General features: G+C 40.1%; 1 protein-coding gene across 1 annotated transcript in view; it reads left to right on the top strand.

Annotated features, from left to right (window-relative positions):
* The window catches only part of tdrd15 (tudor domain containing 15), a 36,468-nt gene that overhangs the window by 13,142 nt on the left and 2,590 nt on the right, over positions 1–20,736 (top strand). Inside the window, exons 4-5 of the mRNA XM_048249658.1 lie at positions 9,169–9,217; positions 13,875–19,930. Of these exons, the coding sequence (XP_048105615.1) occupies positions 9,189–9,217; positions 13,875–19,930 (6,085 nt within the window). The 5' untranslated portion in view covers positions 9,169–9,188. The remainder of the gene's footprint in view (positions 1–9,168; positions 9,218–13,874; positions 19,931–20,736) is intronic.

Below are 20,736 nucleotides of genomic sequence, written 5' to 3'. Positions count from 1 at the left end.
AGTAATTCCATTCAAAAAGTGAAACTTGTATAATGTATATTCATTCCACACAGACTGATGTATTTCAAGTGTTTAATTCTTTTAATTTTGATGATTATAACTGACAACTAATGAAAACCCCAAATTCAGTATCGCAGAAAATTAGAATATTGGGAAAAGGTTCAATATTGAATACACCTGGTGCCAAACTTATCAGCTAATTAACTCAAAACACCTGCAAAGACAATTGAATGGATGTTGATAGGCAGGTTGTTTAATGTATGTTGATAGATAGTTTATTGGGTGGATGAGTGAATGGTTTGAAGAGGATGAATGGATAGAAAGTTGGATGGAATGTGCCTTATATCTTTGTAGAATGGAGAGACACAGAGAGAGTTGGCCTAGTTGAGCAGAAAGCAGTTGATACAGGTGCAATCAGTTTAACTGGCTCTTTGATGGGACCTAGTTGAGCAGCTGGTCGTTGATACAGGTGCAAATCAATTTAATTAGCCCATTGTGATGTCATAGTGCCAATGCAAAGTCTATAGGGGAAAATTGTTTTTTGTTAATATCTCAAAGTATAAAGTTTACAAAAGTGAAAAATACATTGCTCAAGTGTCCTTTTCAAGACCTATGTTACAAAGTTTGAAAAAAAGTTTCTACCAGAGAGGGTTCAAGCGGAGCGAGAGGTGCAAACGTTCGACAATTTCCGCGTTCGATTATTGCAAGGGAGGGGGGAAATCCCTCTTTATGCAGACCAGAGTAAGCCCTCGCTGCACTAATGTCAATGGAGAATAAATGGGCCATTATGTCTTTATGGATTTGTTGAGGGTTTTTTGGGAAATTTTGTCATAATCTAGTGTTTGGGATCATTTCAAGCCTAATAGTGTAATTTTTTTAGTGTTTGGATTTGTTCACATGACTAATTAAATTATTCATATCATGTCCTAAAGAATGATTCATTGGTATCATACATGATTATAGACAATAATATTTTGAACGCAATTATGGTTATCTGTTCTGATTGCTTATTATGAGAGAAAGTTTATTTAGTGACGAAAGGTGACACTCCCACTTATGCAGACCGGAACTGTCCCATTTTGCTCCCATAGTAACGAATTACGTTGCTCTATCTTGCTAGTAATCAAGGATCTTTGTTTCTACGTTAAATGGTTGACGCTGAATTAGATGCAGACATTTTGGTTAGGAGAAGAAGAAGAAGACTTTGGATAACAGAACAGTGCATTTCATTCACTGTAATAATATATTCATAGAAGCAACAAGGTCGCCAAGACATCATATTTTTGTTTTCATGCTAACACAACATGTAGCCTACTGTGGGCAGTGCTTCGACTTGGCCAGCTTCACTCGCGGGCCGCGCGTGAGATCACGCGACTTTAATTTCTATTTTCCCAGTGAGACGCTGCAACAACCCAAACAACCGGTAGATGGCTCAAGTGAGCAGGGTGTCTCATAAAAAGAAATGGAGCCTGGAAAACCCTACACAGAGTTTACTACAGACTTTAGCAGACTGGTTTAGAAATAATTTAATAGCCAGAAATATGCCTGCCCTGCCCTAATAATGAAATATTTGGTTAACTGCGAGTGAATCCCGTTTGCAGCCGTAGAAGAAACGCAGGACAAATTAAACATTCTGGTTTTCTCAGAGTGCAACGATGATAGACAGACATCATTTGGACAAAATATAGAGCATATTAACCTCCGTTGCTCAGCCAAATGCCTTCCTGTTACGTCCTGTTATCACGGAGTTACATGATTTTTGATGGTCACAAGTTTACTTCATTAGCGGTTTATTTTTTTTGATTATTAAAGAGTGTTTTTCATTTAAAGGTTTGACTTTGTGCTTATTCAGTAGAGCATTTAGTGCTCTTCCCAATCCCAGACGTTCACATTGCATGTTTGTTTGTAATGGATGCAACCGCAAGATAGGCTACGCGTTTGACGGCAATGAGTTGTTAACAGACATGAACCAAGACATATAGCCCAGCAGCAATCTAGGGACTGTTCATTATTTATTGAAGGGGCCACCGGAGGAATTTTGAGTGCTTCAGTCAAAAGTTGCATGACCCTCCCTTGCCTGCTAGAAATTGTTCAATGACCCTCCGACAGAATTGTTAAAAAAGACATGACCCTCCCCTGCCAATTGTCGCTGTCTTCCGCCCGCGCTGCTTTGCGCCACAGCCACACACTGTGATAACGTTCTTAAATCAATCTTTCACGTGAGCTTGCATGCTACCAATTCTTCCTTTTCAAATGTGTTTCGCCTGTTTGCACAATTTCACAAATAATCATGTGATTAATAATAGGCTATGACAAATAATCCCTGTGCACGGGGACCGAAACAACGCATGCCAACTTTTTCCGTGTTTCTCACATATTTTAACTTTCCCCCCTCTGTCTTGCCGTTTTAATGTTTTCCCGTAGAATATCCCATATTTTAATACTCTCATAACAGCCCTGCATTGGGCCTGTCTCTGTGTTGCCCTGTTGCTACCCCTTGCCCTTCCAACAAAACAGATGTCTTCAAATCATCGTTTTCCTTGCTTGAAGGCGAACTTAGAGTGATGTTAACCTATTTAAGTTTAACGGCGTGATTGTCGTGAGAGCATGATTCATTGGCGCCTGCATGTTCGGCCTTATGTCTACGTGCGCACCTGAGGCTACTCGGCTACTAGAGAAAGAATTTCCCTGTTTGTATGTTCACTTCAAGTTGGCCTACCATAACTTACCAACTCTGCATTGTAGACCCTAACTGGCTGTTTAAATTTTTCTGTGAAATAAGCAAATGTATTTGTTCAACTTTATGAAGCAGAATTACGCACTAGGCTACTTGGAACATAACACATTTGACAAAGGACAGATGTATGTTATAGTGACAAAATATTAACTTGTTTTCCCCATGCATTTATTCTAGGCTACTGTCAGTGACTGCCGTGAGAGAAGCGGGTTCTGTGTTTCGTTCATGTCAGTGACTGACGTGAGAGAAGCGGGGTCTGTGTTGCGTTGCGTTAATTTATTTTCAATTGGGCATGCCGTGCCGTGTCGTCCACAGCTCAGTTCTGACAAAGCCAAATTTACTCCTTTTGAAACAATGAGTGCGCGCGTTTGTATGGTTATATTGCTTGACAGGGGGGATCCCAAGCAGCTTTCAGCCATAAGGCTACTTTGAGAACATTTCCTAATTCACCCGACACTAATATTCAAAATGTTGAAAACTATTTCGGTGCAGCCTATTAACTGACCACCCGATTCACGTTGACAGGGGGGCCATCAGACATTTGTGCCCAGTTAATCCAGCCCTGTCCCCAACAAATCACACCTTCCCACCAGCTGTGACCGCTTAAAAGAAGTCAAGAGAACTCCTAACTCACAGACCTATTCACAAACCGGTTTTGTGGCATTTCGCCTGTTTTGAAATCCTATGCGGCTACAGGAGCTTCCAATCGTGAGGAAGCAATTTTGCATTGTAGGCATAACTAACATGCAATAACGCCACCAACAACAACCAAAACTAGGCTACTCATTGTCAACATGTAAATCAAATCAAATCAAATTAAAATGTTCTCTTTTGCAAACGTAGGCATAGGCATAGTAACAGATTAATTTAATAGTGTTACAAAGAACTACATCAATCCGTATGTTTCATTAGGCTACTAGGCTATTTGTTTTGCCTTACTCTTGATTCATTTAGGCTAGGCCTTTTTATTCAGTTATTAATCATCTTCTGTCCTTGTGTAGCGCACGCATTCTCAGACCTGTCACCTGCCACTCATCGTAAGGGAGGTGTGTGGAATCATTCCCGCGTTACAATCATCAGCCAATCCGGTGGTCACTTCAGTCAAGCTCGAGCATGAGTAATAACGTCATCCATGGCAACGAAGACTCACTCACTCTTAGACTGTTAGTCAAAGATTCTAGAGCGCTCAGCTCGAGAATCTGTTCAGGAGTTGTCATTTTCCCTTACTAAGAGTAGCCTAGGTCTGAAAGGCTTTGTGAATAACTTAAGAGAAACTCCTATAGCTAAAATCTTTTATTGCTATTTAGGCGTAGCCTACTCCTAGTGGTAAGATAAAAGGCTTTGTGAATACGGCCACTGGTGTCTAACCCAATGCATAGCCCATTTACACAAAATAATGGTCGAATATTAGGCTACTGATGATCATTCTTATTTAAGAACATGCAGAGCACCAAAAACATCTTGCTCGTAAAAAATCATCATACCGCACATTGTGGCGGGTCTGTTATTTAACCTACTTACTGTAGGCTGCGCAAACAACAGGCCTTTATTTTGGGCAAGCCTGCATCCGAGGCAGGCCTTCTGTTGAAGAATTTTATATAAAGCCTGCGCTAACAGTAATCCTCCCGCCCCCGATACCACAGCTGTGGATAGTGTGGAATGCAAGTAATAACACAATCCAATGTGTATCTCAATTGTCCCCAGCTGACCACCTCACACATTTCTCTAGATTTTGCAACGACCTTACATGACACAATGCCATAAAATGCCAGTGTTTAGGACACCGAATAATGTTTGTAATGATTAGGGTTGCAAAGGTGCGGAAAATTTCCGGAAAATTTCCGGAAACTTTCTATGGGAAGTTAAGATGGGGAATTTTGGGAATATTCCAAATTGGAAACTTTCATGGAATTAAAGGAAATTATGGGAATTTACGGGAATTAACTGGGAATTTTTGGTAATTCATACAAACATTAATATTTTGTTTCGTAATAAGCAATATGATTTGTTTGTTCGTATTTTCGCTTAGCTTAGCATACAAAGCTAGCTACCATGCTAGCGGGAATCCCATTCTCTACCTATGGTTTACTAGCGTGCTAAGATAGCAACACTGAAACCACTGAACTGCCCAAGATAAACCACGCCACTCAACAACAAAATCCGATTGGTTGGAACATTAACTGACTATCAGTTTGTTCAGTTAAAATCCCAGAAAATGGTAAAAAAAAAAAAAATATATATATAATGACACAACATACCACCCTAACCAAACCTTATAGATCATTTAAGTTATATTTAAGTTGTCAAGCTTAATCAGACAGATTAATCATCCCATTACAGTTTATGCAAAATTATGTACACCCATTTGAATGAGGACAAAAGTGACGACAAACCAATAACTGGGCAACTCTGTTTGCAAACTTCCCCCAGTTTCACATCAGTTATTCCCACATGAGATGACATTTTCACTGGGAATTTATTTTCCCCATGCACATGAACACACCATAGGTTTCCTTTATGTCTAGTAGCCTATGCTGATTGCTGTGTGCATGGGATTGACGTATGTGCAGGGTAGAAATTTGACTGAAATTGCATGAAATCAGGTTGTTTTAACTAATATTATGCTGCAAGATGGGGTTTCCAATACATTTCCACTACATTTAAGTTCCCTGTTATAGACTAACTTGCCATATTAAAAATTCCCAGTTTATTCCCATTATTTCTCGTTTATTCCCGTTCATTTCCATATATTCCCGTTAATTCCCATGGAAAGTTTCCAACTTTAAAAATTCCCGGAATTTTGCAACCCTAGTAATGATACCAGTTAGGCCTACGTTCAACAGTAACATAAGTGTAATGAGCTATTCATTGTCGAAGGTGCACGGTGAAGTGTAATTCTTACTTTGGAAAACAAACATTTGCCGATATCATTGGATAGGGAATAGGCCTTGTTTATTTTTTACGTAGCCTACAATGGCCAGTTCAGACAAAGCCGAAATTACTCATTTTGAAACATTTGTATGGTTATATTGCTTGACTAAATCCCAGAGAGTAGGCTAGGCTACCGCACCCCACAGTGATGGGCCTAGCGGTCTTACGCGTTCAGTGTGGGGTATAAACAAGCTGAGAATTTAGCGGTGTCACGTCTGCCTGTCACAGACGTGGGGAGCTGAAGCTTGGGATACAGTTACTACAGTAACAGTATTTTATTTTACTTCTTATGGAATATATATTTTTTTACTTTTATAAAGGCTTTGTTTGAATGCTGTTGGAACAAATAGTAGTTGATTATAAAGGCAACTTTCTGTTGCAATATTCTGTGTGTTCTGGACTGCAGGTAACTTGTTAAGCCAGTGGTTCTCAAACTTTTTCTTTCATTCCCCACTTTGATCAAGGAGGCATTGACTGATGATAGGGGAGATAACGTGTTATCCCGAGGCCTTTGCAAGTCAGCATCTCCGACGGTAGTCTACCCTATTAAAAATATAAGTTTTCGATGTCCCAAACGGAGAGCCATACTTTATTGTTTTAACGATCTCTATGCTACTAAATTATTGTGATTACGAGCCAGTGGTTTTCAAACATAATGCGTGACTCGGACATCTATGCAACAGACTCGTATCGTCCTCGCATTCGAGAGCTTCGTGCAAAGTAATAAGCGTTGAGTCGAGATGTTTGTGTGAATGAAACGAAGCGTATAGGCCATAGTGTGACATGCGTAAACCAATGGTGTAGAGATGACGCCACAGGGTTTTATTTAAGAGAGCCTACGTTTGTATGTAGGCAATTTATATTCACAATACTTAGGCCTACTAAAATAAATAGTATTTTATTTGTATTGGTTGTTTAGAGTAAAAAAAATCGGTCAGTCTTAAAGCAAGTTTACAACCGGCAAGTCGGTCGGACTAAAAAGGGAAAAAAATAAATATTTGGGGTGGTTCTAAATTGACAGGGTTGGTCGGGTTACGGCAAACAAAATTATTTTTAAGGAAGGCCTGACAGTGTTTTTTTGCGCGTCTGCAGAAGTCAGCCAAATATGAATGTAATTCTGCAGCATAAAGCAGATGTATTTGTTTATTGTACAGAAAAATAAAAATGACATGTCAAGCAGTCAATTGACTACATTGCAGTCAAGAAGTAGGGCAAATTAATTCTGAAACCAAAGCGTGGGTCATAGTTGTCTAAGCCTCTATTAAGCCTGTTAAAACGCCGCCAGATAGTATCGGCAACAACATTGTTTTCTGCAGAAGCCTACCCAAGGCTACAGATTAATTCTGAACAGTTATTTCTCTACTGGCTCAATTATCACACCACTGTTTTGATTACCCCCAACACTGACAATAATGTAGACAGCAAATTTCGATTTCGATTTTCGTTACCACCGTGTAGTCAAGCCTTAAGACATACCCAAGTAGCCTAAATCGAGGTAATGTTTAATTATGCATGATTTATTTTGTTATTGAATTTGTAGGCTGGGATTACTCTCGGCAAGTCTCCTGCTTTTTCAGTAGGGGCGGCAGGCAGAGCGATGTACAGTGGCAGAGCGACGCATAGTGGCTGAAAGTGGTACTAAAGCTTCACGCAGCTTTACGCCTCGTAATGCGCGACTGAAGTGGTCATTTGAAAGCGATGCCCACTGTAGCTGCCTGGTGAGGCTTACAAAGAAATGTACCGTCTAAAAATGTGATTCAAACTATTGGCCTGTTGATTAGCTGTTAAGTTTGGGTGTTTAAGGTTGCCTTCACACTTGATCCGTTTAACTGGACCGAACCCGAGTGCAGTTACTCCCCCCTAGCTGGTCACTGATCACATTTCTTTTTTGTTTGTGCACCCGGGTCCGTTTGTGTCATAAATACAAGCTTCTTTATGAATATTGCTTGGTGATGCCACTGTTTATTTTCTTGTTTTGGAACGGATAGCATTCACACCTAAGTATTGATAGCATATTTTTACTACCATTTTTCCTTAAGACTCAGTCAGGACGATGGAATATCAGGATCCAGGCTTTTATTCTTTTCAATGAGGGGCCAGTGTCCCTCAAGGGAGAGGTACAAGCTTGTGTCACCCCATCATGGGTTTCACCAGTATTCTCTAACTATACAGAAACAAGTCTACCATATTTAAGTTACACACAAAGAGAAGGAGTGACCTACTTTGAATATGCAATGTAAAGGTGTGGTGGAAGAGGATGTGGCCTTTTGGTGCCATCAAGTCTGGTCAGCTTGTATTGTCTTTTAATTAAAAACTACCCCCTTTTCTGGGAAGTTCTTCAGAGGCCTGACCCCTCACTGTTTCTACAAACATTAACATTTCACACCTGGTGATAGGCAAAGGGCCAAAGGGACAGGCTTTTATTGAATTTAAGGATAAGCAAAGGATACTCTGAATATACAGACCAAAGACACAAGAGATACACATGTATACAAGAGATACACATGTATACAAAAATCACAAATGACCATAAGAAGTACACAGTATATACCTTTACAGAAATGATTCTGATTCACAACACTGTCAGTATTCAAATCTCACCAGTGTTCTAGCGAACCGTACCCCAGACCACTGTTTTCTGGTGGACTGAGGTTCAGCCTCAGGTCTGCACCCAAGTTCAGTAGACTGTTCATATTATTAAAATTAACCGTATCAACTGTCCAAATGAACTCTGGTTTGATTGTGCCCTTAATTAACATCTACAGTGGTCTATTCTAAGTTTGTGGGGCAAATAAACAACAAATTATGTTTGTGTAAACACCAATATTTGTCTAGAAAACTTATCATATAAATATTTTTATGTTATGCCCGTAGCCCCTGCCATCTTGGTCAGACTTTTTTGGTAATGTCACAAAACGTAACGTGGCCTACTGGTTAGCGCTTCGGACTTGTTACCGGAGGGTTGCCGGTTCAAACCCCAATAGGCACGGCTGAAGTGCCCTTGAGCAAGGCACTTAACCCCTCACTGCTCCCCGAGCTGTTGTAGCAGGCAGCTCACTGCGCCGGGATTAGTGTGTGCTTTCACTGTGTGCTGAGTGTGTTTCACTAATTCACGGATTGGGATACGTATATATACTTATACTTATACTTATACTCATACCAAACACACAACCACTGAACTGATTGGTTCTCCAATTTGGTTTTCATTGGCATAAAGTTAAGGATTCCCCAACACTGTTTCGCTTTCCTTAGTCAACTCTCTCTCTTTCATTTTGGCCAATCAGAGCAAATTTCACACAAATTCAACCTGAATGAAAGTTAAGCAAAATATGCTACAGTGGAAACCTACCGTTAGTGTGTGTGTGTGCACTTGAATGAAATATTTAAAAAGATTTTGCATATGACAATCATGAAAGAATTATTTTTGACATGCCTTTACTAGTTTGTCCAATACTGTTTGGAGTATTACTATAACAGAGAATGTTTGTTACTTTTTCCAGAAACGTACGGCTTCTCTACCATGTTCTCTGTTCCTTCTCCAGACAAAAGGTAAAAACTGTTTTACATTGAACTAGGCTAGCAACCACTGTGAAATTATGGTGAAGGTTTTATAACAATATGGTGAATATACACTACTAGTCTAAAGTTTTGGAACTCTTTTATGTGTCTCTTTCATAATATTTTTACAGTGTAGAACACAACTGAAAACTCAACAATGAAATAACACACTTGGGAGTTATAGAGAAAATAAAAAATTGTACAGAAAGCTAGGTTAAATGTTCCATATTTAAGGTTCTTCAAACCAGCCTGGTGTAACATTTCGGAACACCATCTTCCTTTTACTTACTATTTTTACACTGCAGAACAAAATGAGAAATTCAGCGTTTCTCTAACTACTGGTACGCTTAGTCGAACTAGATGTACCGCATAGCAGTACAAAATATGACCGACTGTGTATGCTTGTGTGTGTGTGTGTGTGTGCTTATGTGCTTGCCTGTGTGTGTGTCTAATTGTGTGGATGTGTGTGCATGCGTGTGTGTGTCAATTTGTCTCCATCTCCTATAGAGCCTGACCAATATGGGATTTTGAAGGCTGATAACCTATTTTTGATTTTGATATTTGAGTTATTCAAAAACTGCTAACTGATATATCGGCCGCTAGTCATTTTTAATACAAATTTTAACATGTAGAAATGTTCTCCCATAACAAGGTTCTAATCAATGTGGGGCATTATGTATTTGAATAGGCATAACTGTCTAGATTCCTAATGAAAGGCTCTTCATATACAGTAATTTATTTGTTTAAGAAATAAAAGAGTGTATAAAATAGAAAGAATAAGAATAAAATAGGTCTTTGTTCTGTGATAACCACATTGCCATAAACTACATTGTGAGCAGTTTATTCTTGCAGTGCCCGTTCAAACATGCTATTCCTGTAGAAAACACATAGCCCAATTGCATGCCTGCAGGTAGGCATGCTTTAAAAATAAGATGATGGAAAAGCATAATTCCAGCTAAGCATTCAATAAATGTGCAGTGAGCAGAATTTAGGCATGGCTGCATGTGACATTTTTTTATAGATCAAAATGATAAGCCTAATTTTGAGTTAAGGCTATATGTCTATTGTTAAGCTTATTGAATAACTTTATGATAGAGAAGACAAACCATTTTGTGGAATGATTCATCATCATATGAAATTTGCAACGATGTGAATTAAAAACATTCTCTGGTAGGCAGCATAAGTGACATCTCACTGTCTGCCAATCGTTGTCTGTAGCTGTGGCATTCTGAAACGTCCTTAAATTCGGGCCATTAGCATATCGCTCGTTTTAATTTGGGACCTTGCAGTTGGAATTGTCTTTTGTTTATTCAAAGTCCAAAATAGGCTGGGCTATTCCAATTGTAAGTTTATTCCACATAATTTTTTCGTTGTTTTGAACAGACACTGTATGCCCATGTTTGTTGGCGTGTTTTTGCAAAATTCGCGGAATCATTTTATGCAAGCAAACTGCATACTTAATTGTTGATGTCTGACATGATAGTCATCCAAACATCCTACATTTGGACCCGTGATTCAGTGCTGCTAAAACTCCCCAGTCTCTGGTCTCACCCTGGTCTTGCGCTTAGCTGTAGGGGTAGTAGAGCGGAGAAAGCCAATGTATGCTACTTTTACTGATATATTTAATGGAGATGCACCGATTGCAATTTTTTGGGCTGATTCTGATTTTTCAGAGAGTTTAACCTGCTGATACCTGATACCGATTTTAGCCGATTCAGATTTCATTTCTTCTAACCATTTTCTATCTTTTCTTTATGTTAATATAGAAATGTAATCAACTTATCAATAATTAAATGGCTGTTAAAAAAAAGGAACCGGTGAGCAGACAGATTCTTTTTCAAGTCTAACTTCAGCTGCAGTATCAAACTATAATGCTTCCCAGTGTGGGACATTCATTTCACACACTACTAATATTAATGCACTGTTATGGAAGACCCATTTTCTCACATCCAATATCCAACTAAAAATACAAAAACAATTTTCATGATGCATTTGAACATGCTATCATCGAACATATTTTCATATGCATTGATGCATTTATGGGAGGGCGAGGGAGTAGGCCATCACGTAAACACAAGGGAGGAGAAGTGCTAATAGCGATTATGTGTTCCACCATATATGAAAACAGCGCACGTCTGTTTTGCGGTGAAAAACTTAAACTTAAATCCAAATTCCGGTTAAATGCATCAATTAGGCTATATAAACTTTCAGAGACAGCTGATTCAGTATTCAGAGCGTCAGTTTTCTACATTGTAGGCTACTATGTCAAAAGCAACTTTAACTTTTGTTTGCCTTTCTAATAGGCTACGTTTGTTCACTTTCACAACATCCACTTCTCAATCTGCTAGACTAGGCCTAGTCTACGTGCAGTAAATAGTTTGAGTATTTTTTAAGTAGAGTACTACTAAGGCTACTGTATGTCGCTGCTTGTTGACATCTTATTATCATGTAGCCTATGATCGCTAAACTTTGATTCTTTTTAATGTCGCAATCGGTTATCTCCGTTCAGCTGCGCTTGTGGTTCAGCTGTGGGCACGCAATTAGCGGCAGGATCGGGCAGTGATGAGCGATGTTTACGTAGCCTAATGAAGTGACAGCTTAGTAAATTTCACGCAATATGGCAAAGCACAGTGTTCTACATCCAGCCCTTAGTGTTGGCTTGGTTGCTAGCTTCTTCAAACTTTGCAAACTCAGCTGGGTGTTGTTACAATTGTGGTGCGCAAGTGCATTTGACCGGCATAAAATCAGCATGTCTCAGACTGACCGGCCGGTCGCTGGTCATGGCCGATCACGTGAAAATAGGCCAATTCCGGTCACCAGCCGATCAATTGGTGCATCTAATATTTAACAATGCATGCATTAGGCCTACGTAACAAAAACAACCTCAAACTTGGCACTGCACGTAGTCTAGCGTGTGAGGGAATGAAAGCTCACATTTATTTCGTGTAGACTTTTTGTGGTCTTAATGCAACATTTTACAAAGCAGCTGACATGGCCACCATGGACTGTGAGCGAGTCAACAACAGAAATATATTATCACATTCTGTTCTTATTTGCATTTTACACAACATCCCAACTTTTTCTGATTTGGGGTTGTATATGTTATTTTTAACACAAAATTAACCCTCTAACCGCCCATGTCGCAATATTGCGACAAGCGTCATTAATGAATAAAACAGACGATAGACGTGAGTACAGTGTAAAATCTCATTTGTACTCTTGACCACTAGTTGACAGACACCCAGAGCTTCGATTCAAGCTCAACCTTTTTTACCAAAGTTTTCAGGAAGTTCGCGAAAACACGTGAGAAACACACGAAGAAGACGTGCATTTCCTCCATAACGCGGAAGCGATGCGGGCCTTAGTTTTGCACAAATTGAAGCAGAAATACACCAAAAATTCACGTGTGATGAAGTCTTGGGTCTGTTATTCACCTATTCTGATTCTGAAGGAGAATATCTGCCTTTTGGAGAATATGATCGATCGTCTATTGACTGATAGTCACGGAGCGTCTGTGAATGGAGGTGCGTCTTTTTCGACAGTGTCCACTAAGTATACCATGCTTATTTCGACCCTCTGCCCAACATGGCTGGATGTGCCAGTGACAGTAGTGATGATAGTGTCCGTAATGGACGTGGTATAGACAGCAGGGGTTGTAGAAATAGGGCTCTGAAGAACTTCAAAGTCACCCGCGATATGGAACTGATTTGACCAGGCTACTTTATTGTATAGTAGCATAGGGTTTGTGATTATAGTAATAGTTTACTATTGTTGGTTTACATGTGACTGTTTTCCTGTTCATTTGGTATGTCGGTGAAATCACAAAAAAAGAAAGTAAAACTGCTCAAATATGTTCAACATCTAGTATTTACTGAAATGTGCATATTCACGGTGGTTTCCATCCAGTGACGTCATAATATGCAAATTAGATGAGTAAATTTACCCCCTTCATAAACTTCTGGTCATACTCAATGATTTTCACATTTACAGTAGGACTATCTCTGACCACTTGCAAGCCATGGCCTTTTGAAATTTTGATGTAAAAATCTAATTTATATTTTTTAAACCCTGGTGGCTAAAGGGTTAAATGCAAGTCAGCACAATGTATTTTGTAAGCAGTTTATTTAGCCTAACTGTAATGTCTACCACCATGCTAACTTCACTGTTAAGTGGCGTGACTGATCTGGCTTGTGATGTAAAATGACCTGTACCTCATGCATTGATTTGCATACTGTTTTAATTGAAATAGCCAGACATACAATAGAAGACAGAAGTAAAGCTTGATCCTGTAAACAGAAATGGAGAAGAGACTGAGTTTTTTTTTTTTTTTTTTTTTTTTTTTTATATGGCTTGTTAGATGGTGTAAACATTGAATGCTACCTGCCATGGCAAATATTTCTCGCCAAATATAAAATCTACCCGCTTGGCGGATGTTAATTTTATATCCTGCACGCAAACCAATGATTGCTGTAGTTCCAGACCAGACCACCTTACCTTGCCCTGGTTTGCTGTGATGGTTTATATTTTACTTATGAGACTGAATCAATACACTACAAGGATATTGTACAAGGCTGACTTTGTGATTGTATTTATTTAACAAAAAGCAGGAAGAACTTAATGTGAAATCTTTTGTTATTTGTCTTTCTAGGTCACAGGACAGTCCTGAGGTTACTGCTCCAAGTGCTGAATGGTCTGTGGAAATCAAATTAACACATGTTGACTGCAACCCCGCAGACATTTTAGTGCACTTCCAGGGTCAGTATGTGTCAACTTGTGAGTTAGACTACAACATACTGAGAGTAGAGATTCAGAATGCAGAGAAAGTCAGGGGGCCTGTGGATGTGGGAAGACTTTGTTTGGTGGAGGATGACCTTACTGGTCGTTGGTACAGAGGAAGAGTTCAAAACAAGCAAAAAGATCTCTTTGATGTTTTTCTCATTGATCATGGAAATGTTCTGTCAATAAGTGACAACCATTTGGCCTGTGCCTCAGAGGAGTTACTCATGCTTCCCCCTAAGATTGTCTGTGGGTTTTTTGCCAATGTGTTACCAGTGGGTGAATGTTGGACACCACAGACCGGAAAGTATTTCTCCTCATTGATGGGCAGTTTCATAAATGGTTACATCCATGCCCTACTGCCGCACAAGGTCCTCATACTCGAATCACCTACTATCACTAATGATTTATCCAAACTTAACTTCGGGAGATCTGTTGATACAGGCACTTTTCTGTTGTTTGTGGAAATGCTGACTGAAGTTCCAATTAGACCAGACTGTGAACAAATCCCTGATCTGTTGATCAAGAATCAAATAGGACAAGGACTATCTTTCAAACCTCCATGTGTTCAGGGTGTTGAGAACATTCTCTCATGTTGTGGTCCCAAGCAGACAGTTGGAGAAATGGTAAAGGTGCGACTAAGTGCAGCAGTTAACCCTAGTGCATTTTACTGCCAGATGATCTGTGTGGAAGAAGAACTGAAGTTAATGTCTGAGAAATTGGCACTCTTGTGTGACTCAAAGACTGAAAACATCAGGGATGCACCAGAGGGAAACCTAGGTCTGCTCTGTGCTGTTAAAGGCAAAGATGAAAAATGGCACAGAGGCTATGTGCAATTTCTGCCAGTAAATTCACAAGTTAGAGTTCTGTTTGTTGACTATGGATACTGTGAGTTGATTAAGGTCAAAAATATCTGTCCACTTCCTTCTGATTTCCTGATGAAACCAATCTTGGCTTTCCCATGTGCATTGTCCAGTGTCACTCAGGAAAATGAGGATTTGAAGAAAGAACAGCGTGATTTGCTCATGAAGGGACTTCTTGGCAGTGCTTTGAGTGTCAAAATCAATGACTTTGACAAGGAACACAATTTCTATCATGTGACACTGTGCAGTGTTGAAGTTGACCCAGAGGTCAAAACAGAGGTAACGCCTGACATTGTTGCACAGACAAGTAAAGTGCATGATCACAACATGACCATTCCTTTACGGTGCACAAATGAGACACGGATCATACCAAGCAATATCCCAAAGGAAGACTTTGAAGTAGGTGCAGTGTTTGAAGGTTATGTGGAACATGTTCTCAGCCCTGGCAACTTCTGGATAAGAACTGCAAAGCGAAATCAAGACTTTGAACACTTGATGAACACATTGGCTGATTACATTAGTACATTACAACAGGAAGAGGACCTTCTTGAAAATCCAGTGCCTGGCACACTTTGCTTAGCAATGTATGAGAAGGATCTACACTATTATCGTGCCATAGTCACTGACATTCTGGAAAATGGAGCTGAAGTATTTTTTGCAGACTTTGGCAATACTGAAAAGGTGCCAAGTTGGCTTATTAAAAAACTGCCTGAGAGTTTCACCACTGAACCGGAATTTGTTTTGAGCTGTGCTTTGGCTCATGTCCTTCCAGTGGAAGATGTTTGGACTGAAACTGCAACAAAATACTTCAGGCGTACAGTGTCAAACAAAGCCCTTGAAATACACATCATCCACAAAACAAATGATCGATATCTTGTGGACCTGCATGAGATCGGCACACTTAACAAAGAGAGCCTGGGACTCCGCATGACAAACGAAAATATAGCACTGTATTGGAAATACACACCAACAACTGTGTACTCTGTTTCTGTGGGAGAAGATTCGAAAAAGTGTAAGACAAAAGCCCTGAAGCCAAAAGCTTTGAATAAAAAAATCAAAGAAAGAACACAGGAAAAAGTCACAGAGAAAGAATGCACAATTAAGGAAAAGGCAGAGAATCAAAAGCCTGGCATACCAAACAAATTGAAGATGCAGAGATTCAAGCCTGGAGAGGAATTAACTGTGCGGTGCTGTAACCTTGCTTCCCCTTCAGATTTTTGGTGCCAGCGTGAGAGCCAGATTAGCAATTTGACCAAACTGATGGAAGAGATGCAGGTGTTTTACCAGACACATGAGATGCCGTTGATGCCAGGTGAAGTCCTTTGTGCAGTGAAGCTAGTAGAGGATGGCAAGTGGTACAGGGGCTGCCTCCTTTCAAGAAAACTGATTCAGTGTCAAGTGGCCTTGGTGGATTATGGCCTTGTCATACAAGAGCAGATGACTAACCTTCAGACACTTCCTCCAGAATTCAATCAGTTGGAAGGGCAGTCATTCAGATGCAGCCTGTACAATTTGATTGAACCTACGGATGGAAAATCCTGGAGCAATGAAGCAAGTCATTCACTTAAAGAGTTTGTTTTTGAGAAGTCTGTGAGTTTGAAGTGTACCATTCATGCTGAGCTATATGTGAAGAATATAGGCTTGTGCAATGTTGTTGACCTTCACACAACTTCAGAACAAGCAACGACATTCCTTGTGAAGCAAGGGCTTGCAGTGAAGGTCCAGCCACTGAAACCTCTTATCCCAACAGCTTACCCAGTTTCCTTTATGTACTCTTCCTTCGGCCTCACACCTGGAAGCAAAGAGAAAATTTATGTCACTCATGTGGCAAGTCCATGGGAGATATATTGCCAACTGTGCAGAAATGAGGAGGCTATCGAAAAACTCATGGAAACCATTGCAAAAGAGAGTGGTGAAACACTGTGTTCGAAGTCCGCTGTCAAACCAGGAAGCCTTTGTCTTGCAAAATACTCTGAGGATGGGAAATGGTACCGAGGGATCAGTAAGCCTGTCCTGTCTAATGAACTTCTGAATGTGTTTTTTGTTGATTATGGAAACAAGCAAATAGTTGAGAAAAGCAATGTTAAGCCTCTAGAGCACAGCACAACAGATTTGTTGATGGCTCCTATGCAAGCCTTGAAGTGTAGCCTTGCAAATAATCCCAAAGGTGAAACCCTGGCAGAGGTGAATACCTGGCTAGAGAACATAAGTTTAAATAAGCCAGTTCAAGCTACATTCATGGCCAAAGACAAAGATGGAACGTTCAGTGTTGACATGTTCGATGGTGACACCCACATCAATGAAAAAATCAGAGAGGTCATTTCTGCCCATGAAGTAAGAGAGAAGGGTTCTGCTACTGATAATGCAAATACTGAAAGAGTGCCACCTCAGAACCAGAGAACTGTCAGAGCAGTACATGATCCTGGACACAACAAAAGGTCGCCAGACAAGCCAGAGCTCAAAAAGGTCTTTAATAGGGATCATAAGTCCTTCAAACACCCAGAAAGTAGAAGTCCAACAACCCCCAGAAAACAGCCAGAAAATAAAACAACTGGAAGTAAAAAACGGGACTGTGAACAGCTCCTCCAAAGTCAAGACTGTGACTTGGCGCTTCCAAAACTTGACTCTCTCCCTGAAATCAAAGTGAAGTCTGGTTTTATGGGTGTTGGGTTTGCTTCCCATGTAAATTCAATCAACAGTTTCTTTATCCAAATGCAAGAGGATGAAGCAAACATACTTAAAATGGGCGAGGATCTCAATTGCTCATCATTTAAAGAGAAGGCTCAAAATGTCAAATCAGAACTACACAATGGTGATCTTATTGCTGCTGAATTTGAAGAAGATGGTGCTCTTTACCGTGCAGTTGTTACTGATGCCTCGAAGAGACATTTTTCCATTGAGTTCATTGACTATGGAAATGTAGCTACTGTTGATCAGAGCAAAGTTTATAGACTAACCAGTGAGTTTTTGTCTCAGCCCAGACTATGCATACCATGCTCTCTTGTTAAGACACATTCACTTGTGAATCATCCCTCCTTTGAAGCTGTGCTAAAAGACAAACCTTTTGAGGTGGAATTTATCAGACTGACTGGGACACATTGGGAAGTTAAAATGGATCTGAAAGAATTCAAGCAATCGGAGCATGATACTGAAATGGGAAAAGAAGTGACCCAAGCCTCAAATGAAAGCTCCAGTTCTTGCCAGTCTGAAAGTGGAAATAAGCATGAGACAGAATTCAGAGAACCCAATGAAAGTATGGTGGTCCAAGAAAAGAGTCAGTTGAACCGGCAACCCATTTCAGGACGGACCAGACGCAGGAGAACCACCTATGTCAAACGACATGGATATGTTTTGATGCAAAGAAAAACAAAGAAACAACACCAGAAATTACCAAGCAATGTGTACACCAATCCCACTGCATTGCAAGTTAATCCTCCTGATTTGGTGACCTCAATGAGTCTTGGGACACATTTGCCTGAGAGAGCCCCCTCTGTCTTGGATATTGTTCCCAATAAGAAAGGGCCATTTTCTATCTCCCCTGCAAAGAACAGAGAAATCCCACAGCTGATTGCTAGAGAGGGACAGACTGAGGAAGGAAATCTTCTGACAGTTTTAGAGAATGGAGAGCTTTACATCCAACTTAAGAGTAGTGTTGCACAACTTGTTGCCCTTGAAAATCTAATTGATGAAAGTGAGCCAGAATGCCACTTTGTCCCAGTGAAAGACGTGGCAGAAGGTCTAAAGTGTTTGACTAAATCAGTCAATGATCAGTGGCGCCGAGCAGTTGTGCGTCATGTTTGGATTGAACAGAAAAAATGTACAGTTCAGTTCCTCGATTATGGTAGCACAGAGGAGATATCAGTGGGATGTCTCAAACATCTTCGTGATGATGTCAGTCAGATGCCAGAACAAGCAATTTATTGTAAATGGAATGGATGTGGTGCACCCATCACAATGTTAAAAGAAATTCTCAGCCCTTTAGTTGGTCAAACTATCAAATTGATGTTTGTATCCTACTCAGAAGCCCTTGAGCTTTGGAGTGTTGAGATCTTCATGAATGAGCTTCTCATTCAGCAAAAAAGAACACAGTATTATGATCATGGCGAAGAGCAAAGGTCACATGACTCCTCATCTCATAAACATCTTGCACAGACAAAAGAATCTGCAACTGAACAAGAAAATCAGCCCCGAGAACTGTTCATGGATCCTGTTACAATAGGGCAAGAGTACTCAGGTTTTGTGGCTGCTGTAACCAACCCAGGAGAATTTTACATTGCTCTTGAGGATCAAGACCACAATGTGATTACAACTGCTGTGTCAGACGCATTAGAGAGCTTACCAGATCTTCTAAGCACACTACCCGATGCACACCTTATTCCTGGAGCTGCCTGCCTGATCAGGCATAAAGATACAAAGAAATGGTGCCGGGCAGAGATACTTCATGTTGACGGTGCATCCGTGGTGATGAATCTTGTAGATTATGGAGTTTGTACACATATTCTACAAGAGCACAGAGGCAAACTGAAAATTCTGCCTGCTGAATTGGCCAGGCTGCCAAAAGTAATCTATCCATGTTTACTGCGAGGAATAAAGCCAGCCGATGATGGACAGTGGTCAGATTGTGCTGTTATCTTTTTCCAAGAATTCATATGTCATAGAAATCTTAAGATTTTCTTCAGACAGTGTATCTCAGAGATGCAGTGGGAAGTAGATATTCTGATGGATGGAGTCTGTCTTGCCAAAGCACTTGTTGATGCTGACCATGCCTTGTACATTGACCTTATGCTTGGACTTAGATTTGAACAAGAGCACTCTCAGAATCTCAGAAGTTCTCCTGAAAGACAAGTCACAAGCCATTTGGCTGACACTCCTGACTCAAAAAATCTGGGTACCAACGATGAGCTTACAGTAGAGATACCTGAATTGACGCCCGAGGGAGCAGACCTGTTAGCTGATCAGAAAGAGATGGAGGGGAATGCACTTGCTCTCTGGAGATCTGAAAAAAATGGAAGCATCTCCAACAGTACGAAGGAATCCACTGAAACAAACACTGGTGTCAAACAATGTAAGTATAAGCCAGTTAATACGTAAATATTGTAATTGGGGATGCTCCGATCGATTGGTTGAGATTTGAACCAATATCGGTACTGGTGCTTGAGGTTCGGTGTCGGTATTCAGCGGTACTTGTTTTTGGTACCTTACCCTTACTGAATCTGTAACACCTTGTTTGTAACAACTACAGCATTTAATTTAAGTTAAGGAAGCAACTTTTTTTAAGCAAAAAAACTCCATTTATACATTGAGAACATTTTTAACACAATACAAACCCCTCTCATCCACCCTCTTCCCTCTTAAAGTATGAACATATGAACAGTGGATAGTAAACATTGTTTTTAAACAGACTCAATCAAACTCAAACATAGAACAAATAATTAGTCTATTGGGGTTATGTGATGATAAGGCTGTTTTAGGCCATGCTCATGAAAAAAGCAATCCAATGTGTTTTATGCAATTTAACAGTAGGTTATCATCCCCTCCTTCCTATTTCTATCTTTAAGTTACTTAGTTTCAGTCAGTCTTTAACAGGGGTGTGTAGGCTAGTTTAAATGAGTGTGGTCGTTCGGTTATTCTTTGACAAATAAAATCTTCCATGCCAACGTGAATTTAAACTTAGCTCGTTTTAATGCAAAGCATTGTCCCACCTTGACACGCTAACGTTACGCATAGCCTATCAGGTTATCCGCATGTGTAGGCTAACCAGCAAACTGTAGCCTACAAAATGAACGGTACACTGAACGGTACCGGTAGAAGTACAGTGTTCGGTACACAGCCCTAATACTCAGTCATAATAGTTTGGTCAGAGTACTCTGA

Source organism: Alosa alosa, chromosome 8, assembly GCF_017589495.1.
Source record: "Alosa alosa isolate M-15738 ecotype Scorff River chromosome 8, AALO_Geno_1.1, whole genome shotgun sequence".
In the NCBI taxonomy this organism is placed as follows: Eukaryota; Metazoa; Chordata; class Actinopteri; order Clupeiformes; family Clupeidae; genus Alosa; species Alosa alosa.
The sequence above is the reverse complement of the archived record's forward strand: the minus strand, read 5'-3'. Positions and strand labels throughout refer to the sequence as shown.